Genomic DNA, 12,828 nt, shown 5'->3' on the forward strand with positions numbered 1-12,828 from the left:
CCAAGTCTCTAGGCTGCGCACAGCTCAGGGATCCTGGGCCCAGCTCACAAAACTCCTTTTTCCTCTAGGCCTCCAGGCCTTGATGGGAGGGGCTGCCTTGAAGACCTCTGACATGCCCTGAAGACATTTCCCCCATTGTCTTGGGGATTAACTTTTGGCTTCTTGTTACTTATGCAAATTTCTGCAGCCGGCTTGAATTTCTCCTCAGAAAATGGAATTTTATTTTCTATTGCATTGTCAGGCTGCAAATTTTTCAAACTTTTATGCTGTTTCTCTTTTAAAACTGAATGCTTTTAAGAGCACCCACGTCACCTCTTGAATGCTTTGCTGCTTAGAAATTTCTTCCGCCAGATATCCTAAATCATCTCCCTCAAGTTCAAAGTTCCACAAATCTCTAGGGCAGGGGCAAAATGCTATCAGTCTCTTTGCTAAAACGTTAACAAGAGTCACCTTTGCTCCAGTTCACAACAAGTTCCTCATCTCCATCTGAGACCACCTCAGCCTGGACCTTATTGTCCATATGACTATCAGCATTTTGGGCAAAGCCATTCAACACTAGGAAGTTCCAAACTTTCCCACATTTTCCTGTCTTCTTCTGAGCCCTCCAAACTGTTCCAACCTCTGCCTGTTACCCAGTTTTAAGGTCACTTCCCCATTTTCGGGTATCTTTTCAGCAGTGCCCCATTCTACTAGTACTAATTTACTAAATTAGTCCGTTTTCATGCTGCTGATAAGGAAATACCCAAGACAGGGCAATTTACAAAAGGAAGAGGCTTAATTAGGCTTACAGTTCCACGTGGCTTGGGAAGCCTCACAATCATGGTGGAAGGCAAGGAGAGGAGCAAGTCCCGTCTTACATGGATGGCAGCAGGCAAAGAGAGAATGAGGAAGATGCAAAAGCAGAAACCCCTGATAAAACCATCAGATCTTGTGAGACCTATTCACTACCACGAGAACAGTATGGGGGAACCGCCCCCATGATTCAGTTATCTCTTCCCGGGTCCTTCCTACAACATGTGGGAATTATGGGAGTACAATTCAAGATGAGATTTGGGTGAGGGCACAGCTAAACCATATCACCATTTTAAACAGATGAGGAAATGAAGGCACTGAGAAGTTAAATAACTTGCCCATGGCCCCACAGCAAGTGACAGCAGAGATTCAGAGGTAGGTAGGCTAATTGCAAAACCATTGTTCTTAACTGTTGTGTTATGCTACCTCTGGAATATCAAACGTATAGCTTTACTTGTTCAGTCATTGCTGGATTCAGGGCCCAAACAAGGTTATTGGGATTCTCTCTCATGTTGTATTTTGGCTCAGTTTTTCTCTGGGTTGATTTTATCCTCAGGCAGGCATTGCCGGTGAAGTGACAGTATAGCTGCTGGGATGAGAACTGCATATTCATAATTTAGCAATTTGTGTGGAAAGAGAGAATTTATTTTAACAATACAGTTCTAGCAAATGTTCTAGAATTGACTCTCATTGGGTCAGTTTGAGTTTTATTCCTATTCCTGAACCAGTCACTGTGGCCTGAGGGTAGGGATGGGATAGAGTGGAATATTCTTATTGGCCAGTCTGGGCCATGTGTGTTTCCATCCCTGGATCTGAGACGGGGGAATGAATCCTTACCTCCAGGGAACATCAGGGTGCTAATACCAGAAATGGGAATGGATATGGGCCAGGCAAAAACAAATGTTCACCACGCTTAAGATATTAGGACCTCACTGGGTGCAATGGCTCACGCCTGTAATCCCAGTACTTTGGGAGGCTGAGGCAGGCAGATCACCTGAGGTTAGAAGTTTGAGACCAGCCTGGTCAACATGGCAAAACCCCATCTCTACTAAAAATACAAAAATTAGCCGGGTGTGGTGGCATGCGCCTGTAATCCCAGCTACTGGGGAGGCTGAGGCAGGAGAATTGCTTGAACCCGGGAGGCGGAGGTTGCAGTGAGCTGAGATCATGCCACTACACTCCAGCCTGGGTGACAGAGCGAGACTCAATCTCAAGGGAAAAAAAAAAAGGATATTAGGACCGTGCTCACCCAGTAGGATCCGTCTGCTTGATTTCTATTTTAGCCTTAACATGTCAAATATTTTTACAGAATTATGATGAATTATGATAAATTGAAATCACGTCTGGGAGAGATTCATGATAGCAAAATGCGTCTAGAGCAGGATTTGAAGAAACAAGCTTTGGACAACCGAGAAATAGATAAAAAAATGAATAGTATCAAACCTGACCTGATCCAGCTGCGAAAGATCCGAGATCAACACCTTGTGTAAGTAGTCTGGGAGTGTATGGGGAGGGAGACGTTAGTGCCAGGTTACTACCAGCACTAGAGACACTAGAGGTGGAAGAAGAGATTAGAGATTTGTAATTGAGAATTGGCCAGTAAGGTGGTAAGAATTTAGGAAAGTGTCCTTGGTAGTTGTAGGGGGTACCAGAGTTAATCTGAAGTTAATATGTGGAGCAAACCAGAATGTAGGACTCTTGATCCATACAAATGCCTTGGAAATCTCAGAGGCTGGCTGTGGCATGAGTAAAATGCTATATCTTAACAAGAACAGATTAATGTTTGCCTAAAACATAAAAATCAGAATCTTTGTTTACATACTAGAACTGAGTGGAGAATTTCTATTTCCTCTGAGGGGAAATAGGTTCTAGGCTGGGCACTGTGGCTTACGCCTGTAACCCCAGCACTTTGGGAGGCCGAGGTAGGCAGATCATCTGAGTTCCGGAGTTTGAGACACCAGCCTGGCCAACATAGTGAAACTCCGTTTCTACTAAAAATACAAAATTAGCTGGGCGTGGTGGCACATTCTTGTAATCCCAGCTACTCAGGAGGCTGAGGCAGGAGAATCACTTGAACCCTGGAGGCGGAGGTTGCAGTGAGCCGAGATCATGCCACTGCACTCCAGCCTGGGTGACAGAGTGAGACTCCATCTGGGAAAAAAAAAAAAAAAAAAGATGGTGAAACCCTGTCTGTACTAAAAATACAAAAAATTAGCTGGGCATAGTGGTGGGCGCCTGTAATCCCAGCTACTTGGGAGGCTGAGGTAGGAGAATCGCTTGAACCTGGGAGGCAGAGGTTGCAGTGAGCCGGGATCGTGCCACTGCACTCCAGCCTGGGCAACAGAGTGAGTCTCAAAAACAACAACAAAAACAAAATGACATTCTTTATTTAAATAACAGAAATGTGTCTATAGAAGGCACTTGAGGTAATTTGAGTAGTGAAACGTAATTCTTTAGTATGAGGGAAAACTATATAATTTAGCCAAATATAGGCATAATAGAGATAATATCCAAATATAAATGGAAAGATAGTATCAGAATAAAATGTGTGAATTATATTTTTAGAAACATAAATAACTGCTTCATAGGACAGAATGCATGAGAAAGGAAGATACTGGATATTGGGCTTAGTTCTGGGTAATGAATAGACTGTTTTGAAATGCATCTATGGGCGACCTTGATGCATGTAACACTACTCAATTCAAACTACTGGCAGGAGAAGACAGAGCAGAGACCTCTGAATCTGGGTTTTCCATAGACTTCAGGGTTCTTTGTGTGAGAAAGAGGGAGAGGATGAAATATACACCTAGAGATTGGAACTGTGGCAGAAGAGTTTCAGTAGAGGAAGATTTAAGGTGATTTTTTTTTTTTTTTTTTTTTTTTTTTTTTTGTGAGACGGAGTCTCACTGTGTCACCCAGGCTGGAGTGCAATGGCACAATCTCAGCTCCCACTGCAACCTCCACCTCCTGGGTTCAAGTGATTATCCTACATCAGCCTTCCGAGTAGCTGGGAATACAGGCATGCACCACCATGCTCAGCTAATTTTTGTATTTTTAGTAGAGATGGGGTTTCACCATGTTGACCAAGCTGGTCTTAAGCTCCAGACCTTAGGTGATGTACCCACCTTGGCCTCCTAAAGTACTGGGATTATAGGCATGAGCCACTGTGCCCAGCCTAAGTTGATATTTCTTGGGGTAAACAATTACAACTACACCATGCTGAGTAGTTTTTAATACCAGCTCTCTCAAGAGATCATTTTAGTTTGCTATTGTGGCCAAAAGTCAAGCCAAGTGTATATAGCATACTGAAGAGCTTTGTAAACAAGGCAAGGAGGGTGCTCTTATCTGTAAATAGGGTGTGTCTGCTCTTGGAATGCTCACGTGGTTCTGATCACATCATGAAGCTGAAGAAAGGCTCAAAAAGGCTATGCTATACACCAAAACGATGAATGGAAGTCCTTCTTTGCCCTGAAAAGCAATAAGAAATACAAGGAATATACCATCCCAAGGGGCGTGAATAAGTGTGGTGTCTTAGTCTGTTTAGGCTGCTATAAAAAAAATCATAAATTGGGTAGTTTGTAAACACCAGAAATTTCTCACAGTTCTAGAGGCTAGGAAGTCCAAACTCAAGGCACTGGCAGATTTGGTGTCTGGTGAGGGGTGAGGATCTGCTTTCTGGTTCATAGATGGCGCCTTCTACCTATGTCCTGGTAGAAGGAGCTAGGGGGTCTCTATCAGGCCTCTTTTATAAGGGCACTAATTCCATTCATGAGGGCTCTGCCTTTATGACCTAATCACCTCCCAAAGTCCTCACCTCCTAATACCGTCACCTTGAGTGTTAGATTTTCAACCTATGAATTTTGGGAAGATACTAACATTCAGACTATATAGCATGTGACAAACCAGACCTTGGAAGTTTCTTTAATGGGTTGTATAAACTAAATACAGAAGATAGAAAGAAAACAACAGCAAAAAAAGACAACAAAAACCATACACACCAAAAAACACACAAAAAACAAAACAGTGACACAACAACAACAACAAATATAAAAGAGTTTAGATAACATCATGGATGACAAATTCATAACCTACAAGTAAGGACAACTCAGAAGTGTAGGGAGACACAGACAGCCATTACCTCTTTTGGAAGGGCTGCTTCCAGGAGAATAGTTCAGTGTCCCATGGTCCATGCTTTGATGTTTCTAACAGAGAATTGTCTCTGGGCTTGGTGGATTTGATCTATTCTAATGCTGGAATTTGTATAGTCGGTCCTGAAGAAGACTGGTAGTAAAATATGTGTCTCATATTAGCATTGCTGCATGATACTGAGTATGATCTCTCTCTGGTCTTGTTTTAAAGGAATAGGGTGGAATTCTGTGATACCTAGCTAAAGACTGTCATTAGTTCTTTAAGCCCTCTTTGGATGTGGTCATTTCCTTGACTGGCCATTCCATAGCCCACAAGGATTCTATGTGATTGTCTGCTGAGAGCTTGGTGTACTACTAGTAGGATATTCTTGAGTGTTTAAATACAGAATTTCATTGCTTAAATATAGAAAAAAAATTTTTATGATATTATTCCATTTACTGGAAGCTCAAGAATAGGTAAAACCTATCTATGATGATAGAATTAAAAATAGTGATTATTTATGGTGGGGATTTTGATGGGAAAATGGGATGAGGAGCCTTTAAGGGTTCTAGAAATGTTCGAATCTTGATATGAGTGGGGTTCCATGGGTTTATACATAGGTAGAAATTTATCAGTACACTTAAGATTAATGTGCTTTATGTGTATTATAACTCAATAAATAAATTAAAAATTTCTTAGGTATCAATTTTTTTAAAAATTCCTTTTCAAAAAAAGGAATTTTGTTGTTAATATGCAAGGAATTTTGTTGTTAATATGCAATTCTTTTTCCTCATGAGTTAAGGCTAGCTTTCATGATTACCATTTACCTTTTTTGGTATTGTAGTCCCCCTTGGTCCATGGTTTTGCTTACTGCGGTTTTGCTTTCCGTGTTTTCTGGTATCCCCAGTCAGCCACAGTCTAGATAGGTGAATACAGCACAATAAGACATTTTGAGAGACCACATTCACATAACTTTTATTCCAGCATATTGTTATAATTGTTCTATTTTATTCTTAGTTATTTATTTTATTTAATTTTTTTTTTGAGATGGAGTCTCACTCTGTCGCTCAGGCTGGAGTGCAGTGGTGCATTCTCAGCTCACTGCAAGCTCCGCCTCCCGGGTTCGCGCCATTCTCCTGCCTCAGCCTCCCGAGTAGCTGGGACTACAGGCGCCTGCCACCATGCCTGGCTAATTTTTAAATTTTTTTAGTAGAGATGGGGTTTCACTGTGTTAGCCAGGATGGTCTCAATCTCCTGACCTTGTGATCCGCCTGCCTCGGCCTCCCAAAGTGTATTATTTGTTATTGTTAATCCCTTACTATGCTTAATTTATAAATTAAATGATCACAGGTATGTATGTGTAGGAAAAAACAGTATATATAGGGTTTAGTACTGTCTGGTTTCAGGCATCTATTTGGTTGTCTTGGAACTATTCCCCATGGATAAGCAGGGACTATAGTATTCATAAACCAAAATTCATAAATTTAAAATAATAATGGCCATAACAATATAGGTACATAATGATGATGGGTTTTTTGATGCATATTCTGCTTAGGGAATTGATGAGTTTTGAGTAATATATATATAGAGGAGTTTGCAGATAAAGGAGTTAGTTCTATGTGGCCGGGTGCAGTGGCTCACACCTGTAATCCCAGCACTTTGGGAGGCTGAGGCAGGTGGATCACCTGAGGTCAGGAGTTCGAGACCAGCCTGGCCAACATGGTGAAACCCTGTCTCTATTAAAAATACAAAAATTAGTCAGGCATGGTGGCGCATGCCTGTAATCCCAGCTAGTGGGAAGCCTGAGGCAGGAGAATTGCTTGAATCCGGGAGGTGGAGGTTGCAGTGAGCTGAGATCGCCCCACTGCACTCTAGCCTGGGCAACAGAATGAGACTCTGTATTAAAAAAAAAAAGAAAAAAAAGTTCTGTGGAGGGTGGTGTGTTCTGGTTTTATTTTTTGCTTTTACAACTTTATTGAGATACAGTTAACATCGCATACAAGTTCACCCATTTAAAGTGTATTATTCAATGTTTTTAGTATGTTCACAGGTATTTTGTCAGCACCACATATTTTAGAACATTTTCATCACCTTAAAAAAAACCCTGCACTGTTTACTTAACATCCCTATCACCTCTTTCATTTAGCCCTAAACAACCGCTAATCCACTTTCTGTATCTATGGATTTGTCTATTCTGGACATTTCATATGAATGAAAATAATGTAAAATGTACTCTTTTGTGACTGGCTTCTTTCACTTAGCATGGTGTTTTCAAAGTTTGTCTGCGTTGTAGCCTATGTCAGTATTTCATTACTTTTTATGGCCAAATAATAGTCTGTTGTATAGTTATACCACATTTTGTTTAATCATCATCAGTTGGTGGACATTTGGGTTGTTTCTGTCTTTTTGGCTATTTCAGTAATGCTGCTGTGAACATTTATGTACAGGTTTTTGGATGGATGTGTATTTTCATTTTTCATGGGTATATGCTGAGGAGTGAAATTCCTGGATCATATGGTAATTATCTGTGTCTCACTGAAGAACTGCCCAGACTGTTTGTGTAGTGGTTGCACTATTTTACATTCACACCAGTAGTGATAATTGGGGTTTCTTAAAGTAATGAATCATTCTTTAATACATTTCTTTTCTTTTTTTGAGACAGATTTTTGCTCTTGTTGCCCAAGCTGGAGTGCAATGGTGCAATCTTGGCTCACTGCAACCTCTGCCTCCTGGGTTCAAGCAATTCTCTTGCCTCAGCCTCCTGAGTAGCTGGGATTATAGTTGCATACCACCACCTCCAGCTAATTTTTGTATTTTTAGTAGAGATGGGGTTTCACCATGTTGGCCAGGCTGGTCTCGAACTCCTGACCTCAGGTGATCCACCTCCCTCAGCCTCCCAAAGTGCTGGGATTACAGGCATGAGCCACCGCACCTGGCTTCATTCTTTAATATATTTCTGATAACTAAATTTTTTTAAAAAGTGATTTTTCTTTTTAAAGTATTGTATATGTTATCCCACTTTGTTTTTATGTAGAGAATATGTCTGTCCATAAAATTTGGTGGAAGACAAGTTTCATTCCTCATTTTTTTTTTTTTTTTTTTTGAGACAGAGTTTCACTCTTGTTGCCCAAGCTGGAGTGCAATGGCACGATCTCGGCTCACTGCAACCTCTGCCTCCCAGGTTCAAGCACTTCTGCATTAGCCTCCCAAGTAGCTGGGATTACAGGCGTGCGCCACCATGCCTGGCTAATTTTTTGTATTTTTAGTAGGAACGGGGTTTCACCATGTTAGCCAGCCTGGTCTCGAACTCCTGATCTCAGGTGATCCGCCTGCCTTGGCCTCCCAAAGTGCTGGGATTACAGGCATGAACCACTGCGTCCAGCTGCATTCCTCATTTTTTTTTTAATTAAATTTATTCCAAGCTCCCACTGGCCTGGTTACATTAAAAATATTTGATCTCTGGTATCATTCATACCTCCTACACAGACTGACACTTGGATCATGTAAGAATGTCATCCTGAAGTAGTGCCAGAAAATTAGAGGAGCACAAAGTCCTTTGTGCCTCCCTCTTGACTACTGTCATTGGGTGCTCCTCTGCCTAATCATTGGGTCTTGCCATCTGGCTATTTTAGAAAATTCCAAGCTGTCCTTCACAGTAATCTCATCACTGGCTACCAACAGATGCTGCATCTTAAAACCTCATTCTCCATCCAGGATGCCCTGTGCCTGAGGCACCGTTTTCTGTCACCCCGTTTTCTACTTCAGCCAGGCTCTAAGCTTCTGCTTTCTTCCAGGACGAAGGCGTCAGCTTCAAAGTCGTTTCTCCTGTCCTTCTCTCTCAGGGGCTTCCCAGCTTAATCCTTTTGTCTTAGACTGAAACACAAACTCTCTTCTTAAAGTGTGGTAGTTGGGCTGTAAAACCAATTAGATCTTTAGAAAGGACACTATATAATACATATTTTTTCCCTTACTTGCTGGGGTAGGGCTAGGAAAAGATATGCTAACACCAGCTATTTTTAATCTATGGAAGTAGTATTTTCCTTTTTTTTTTTTTTTTTAAGAAGAGATTGCTGGGCCAAAGAGAGATGGGTCCAAGACCATGCCAAAAAATATGTATATATAGTATCTTTTCTAAAAATCTAATTGGTTTTACAACCCAATTACCACACCAACAGAATCAGAGCTGGATGTTAGGTCTTTGAATGTTTTGCCTCAGATTTTTCCTGTAGAATTTATTGCATCTATTTGTGATCAGTGCATGATTCGATAACATTAAATGTGAATTAACGTATTTACTAAAGCTATTTGAGGTTTTTGAAAATGGTTTTTAAAATCTAATCAGCTCCTGGCATTGTTAATAGGTTTGTAAGGACTCAGAACTAGATAAGTCTTTGAAATGGACTTTTAGGAGATTGGAAAAGTTGCCTAAGTCAGAAGGTAGGCACCATCATAAATGGAGGGTGGAGCAAAAGCAATTTTTCTTTTTCTTTTTTTTTTCAATTAGGAAAGTGTTAGGAAATGAGTTCCTAACATTGTGTGTGGCAGAAAGGGAGGCTCAGTTTAAAGAGGTTGGTGGTTAAAAGAAAATGGGGATTCAAGAGAAAATGTGGTGCATTCATTCAACTCACACTTTTTTACCCAGTGTGCATATTTCTTTGATAAAGAGAAGGTCAGTTTCTTTAAGGATAGAAAACTTTGGGTGATAAGAATGCTTGGAGGAGGACATCTGGATATTTTGATGACAGACGCGATGGTGTGGGGGAGGGGGTTTGTTACTAAATCAGTTGTATCAAGATCACATATTATCTATTTTCCAGTTTTGCTAAGAATAAAAAATGAAATCCAAGTTAACTAAAGGGCAATTCTTACTGAGAAAGACTGTGAAATCTGTCTAACAGAACTTTAAAATTAGGTGTGATGCCAAGTTATCTTGTATACTTGGGGAGATACAGGATGATCCTGGAGAGAGATACAGGATGATCCTGGAGTTGTGAAGATTTTGTTAAAAGCAGCCCACCAGCAAATATTTACTGACAATTGAATGTCTATGTGCATGTGCTGTTTTAATAATTGGCAACATAGCCATGAACAGGACAGACCCCTTTCATTACAGCAGCTTACATTTTATTGGGGAGACAGACATAAACAAATACAAATATAAAATAGGCCTGGCACGGTGGCTCATGCCTGTAATCCCAGCACTTTGGGAGGCCAAGGTGGGCGGATCACCTGAGGCCAGGAGTTCAAGACCAGCCTGACCAACATGGTGAAACCCTGTCTGTACTAAAAGTACGAAAATTAGCTGGGCATGGTGGCGCGTGACTGTAGTCCCAGCTACCCTGGAGGCAGAGGTGAGAGAATTGCTTGAACCCTGGAGATGGAGGTTGCAGTGAGCCGAGATTGTGCCATTGCATTCCAGCCTAGGTGACAGAGTGAGAGTCCGTCTCAAAAAAACCCCAACCAACCAACCAAACAAACAAAAATATAAAATAATGGATTTTAGCTAAGTGCTATGAAGATGATAAAACAAGGTAAAGTGTAGAGAGTGACTGGGGACTGCCTTAGTTGGGACAGTTAGGATAGTCCTCCCTGAGGGGATGGTGTTGATGATGAAACCTGAATGATAGGAGCCTTGCTTGGTGGGTAATGATGAACGAAGATGCTTTCCACTCCACCCTAGTTTTAGACTATTGGCCATCTGAAAGGAACAAAGTGTGCTGGTTTACCTCATTTTACATCTAAAATACTAGCACATTTTAAGATACTATGATTTTTTCTTTTCTTTTCTTTCTTTCTTTTTTTTTTTTTTTGAGATGGAGTCTCATTCTGTCACCCACACTGGAGGGCAGTGGTACAATCTCAGCTCACTATAGCCTCCACCCCCTGGTTTCAAGCAATTCTCCTGCCTCAGCCTCCCTAGTAGCTGGGATTACAGGCATGCACTACCACACTTGGCTAATTTTTGTATTTTTAGTAGAAACGGGGTTTCACTATGTTGGCCAGGCTGGTCTCAAACTGCTGACCGCAGGTGATCCACCTGCCTTGGCCTCCCAAAGTGCTGGGATTACAGGCCTATGAGCCACCACGCCCGGCTTGGATACTATGATTTTCTTGGTAATGAAGTTCACTCATATTAATTACTCAGATTGCTACCCTGAATTTCTTGTGGCCTGCTTAAATGCAAAAATAGATCTTGAAGTTTTTAGTTAAAATATTCAACTCAATTCAGTAGGTCACACAGGAAGTGTGTCCTCAGGCTTAGTGGAGATTGCAAATGTGACACCATGCTAACCTAATGTTTTCAGAAACAGATGTCCCACTGTGAGTGCGAGTATGTGTGTGCTTGTGGTGGCACATCCTCCAGAAAAGAAAAATGAAAAGTGAAGGGCCTAATTTCAAGTAGCCCTCTATGTTTCTGCCTTTTTCTGGAAAAGATCAGTTCATCTTGATAGTAGTTGAAAGAAAAGTAATCGAGAGACTAATTTTGGGAAATCTTTGCCCATTCTGTGGGATTAGGAAAAACAAGAGGTGTCTAGACTCTAGAAGTTTAGTTGGCTCAGACATACCTAGTTTGTCCAGTCAGAGTTTGCATGGATACTGACACTGGTGTCTTTCCTCTGGCAGATGGCTCAATCACAAAGGAGTGAGACAGAAACGCCTGAATGTCTGGCTGGGAATTAAGAATGAGGATGCTGATGAGTAAGTTCTCTCTATACCTTTCTGTCAGAGGGCTTTGTTATCAATATAAGACATGCGCCTTGTTTATACGTGGTAAATATTGGTTGTCATTGTCACTTGAGGACATTGAATCTAGAACTTTGACTGTCTTTTGAATTGAATTGCCTGAAGGTACCCTATAGGCACTGGAGTTCAGAGACCTGCCTCTGAACTCAAAATCTGGATGTGTAAGCTACTTTGAGTATAGCTACTCAAAATCTGGATGTAAAAGCACTTTTATTCAGATGTTCATATTTCAGCTTATTGGATGAAACATGAATTCTTTGCTTTATGCACCATAGCAAGTAATGAAGTTAACACCCAAATAATTGCAATTTTGCTTTGTCATTTGTGGTTTAAAGATTTAGAAGAGTGTTTTATTTATGAATTTGCTTTTAGATAGAAGTAACTTGTTAGAATAATATATTAATATTTAATTTTTAGGAACTATTTTATCAATGAGGAAGATGAAAACCTGCCCCATTATGATGAGAAAACCTGGTTTGTTGAGGATATCAATCGAGTACAAGCAGAGGACTTGCTTTATGGGAAACCTGATGGTGCATTCTTAATTCGTGAGAGTAGCAAGAAAGGATGCTATGCTTGCTCTGTGGTGTAAGTCTTCTCTGGGGATATAACCTTTTGAAATCTTTTGCATCAATTAATATAAAATCAACCCCTCATAAAATTCAGATGAAATTAGTTAATGTACAGTAACGAGGACCCATGGCTCGGACCATAACTATTAGTACAAAAAAACCCAGCTTTATGAGAAATGATATCTGAAATTATCTTGGAGTTTTAATTTACGTGGTAAGTAGATTAGGCCCTGCAGTATTGCTGTTGGATTTCAGGTGTCTGTGAAAGGTAATGTGAGATCTTAAATTGAAAAAAAAAAACAGAAAAAAAAACACTTAATTGTTTAGTAGTATCCTATATGTCTAGTATGGTCTCCAGTGTCAGATTAGGAAAGGCTTGATTAAATAGAACTGTTTCTACTTCAGAAGGAAAACTCTATCTAAAATTTTAAATTACATATTATTCTGTTGATGTAGTGACAGGAAATGTGGGCGTGTTTTCCATAAGATAATCGTGACTTTTTTGAGAAAAGCCTATTTTCCTTTTAATGGAAAGTGAAATTTTGGGGGTAACTAACTGTGCTTCAGTCAGATTTTTGCCTGAGTGTGGAAT

At 40.5% G+C, this 12,828-nt stretch overlaps 1 protein-coding gene across 3 annotated transcripts in view; it reads left to right on the plus strand.

Moving 5' to 3' along the window:
- PIK3R3 (phosphoinositide-3-kinase regulatory subunit 3) overlaps positions 1-12,828 on the plus strand; it is a 92,831-nt gene that overhangs the window by 74,789 nt on the left and 5,214 nt on the right. For all 3 annotated transcript variants that reach the window (XM_003812754.5, XM_034964046.3, XM_014344920.4), the window contains 3 exons: positions 2,102-2,278; positions 11,545-11,619; positions 12,082-12,252. In XM_003812754.5, coding sequence (XP_003812802.3) covers positions 2,102-2,278; positions 11,545-11,619; positions 12,082-12,252 — 423 coding nt within the window. The remainder of the gene's footprint in view (positions 1-2,101; positions 2,279-11,544; positions 11,620-12,081; positions 12,253-12,828) is intronic.

Source organism: Pan paniscus, chromosome 1 (assembly GCF_029289425.2).
Source record: "Pan paniscus chromosome 1, NHGRI_mPanPan1-v2.0_pri, whole genome shotgun sequence".
NCBI classification, from domain to species: Eukaryota; Metazoa; Chordata; class Mammalia; order Primates; family Hominidae; genus Pan; species Pan paniscus.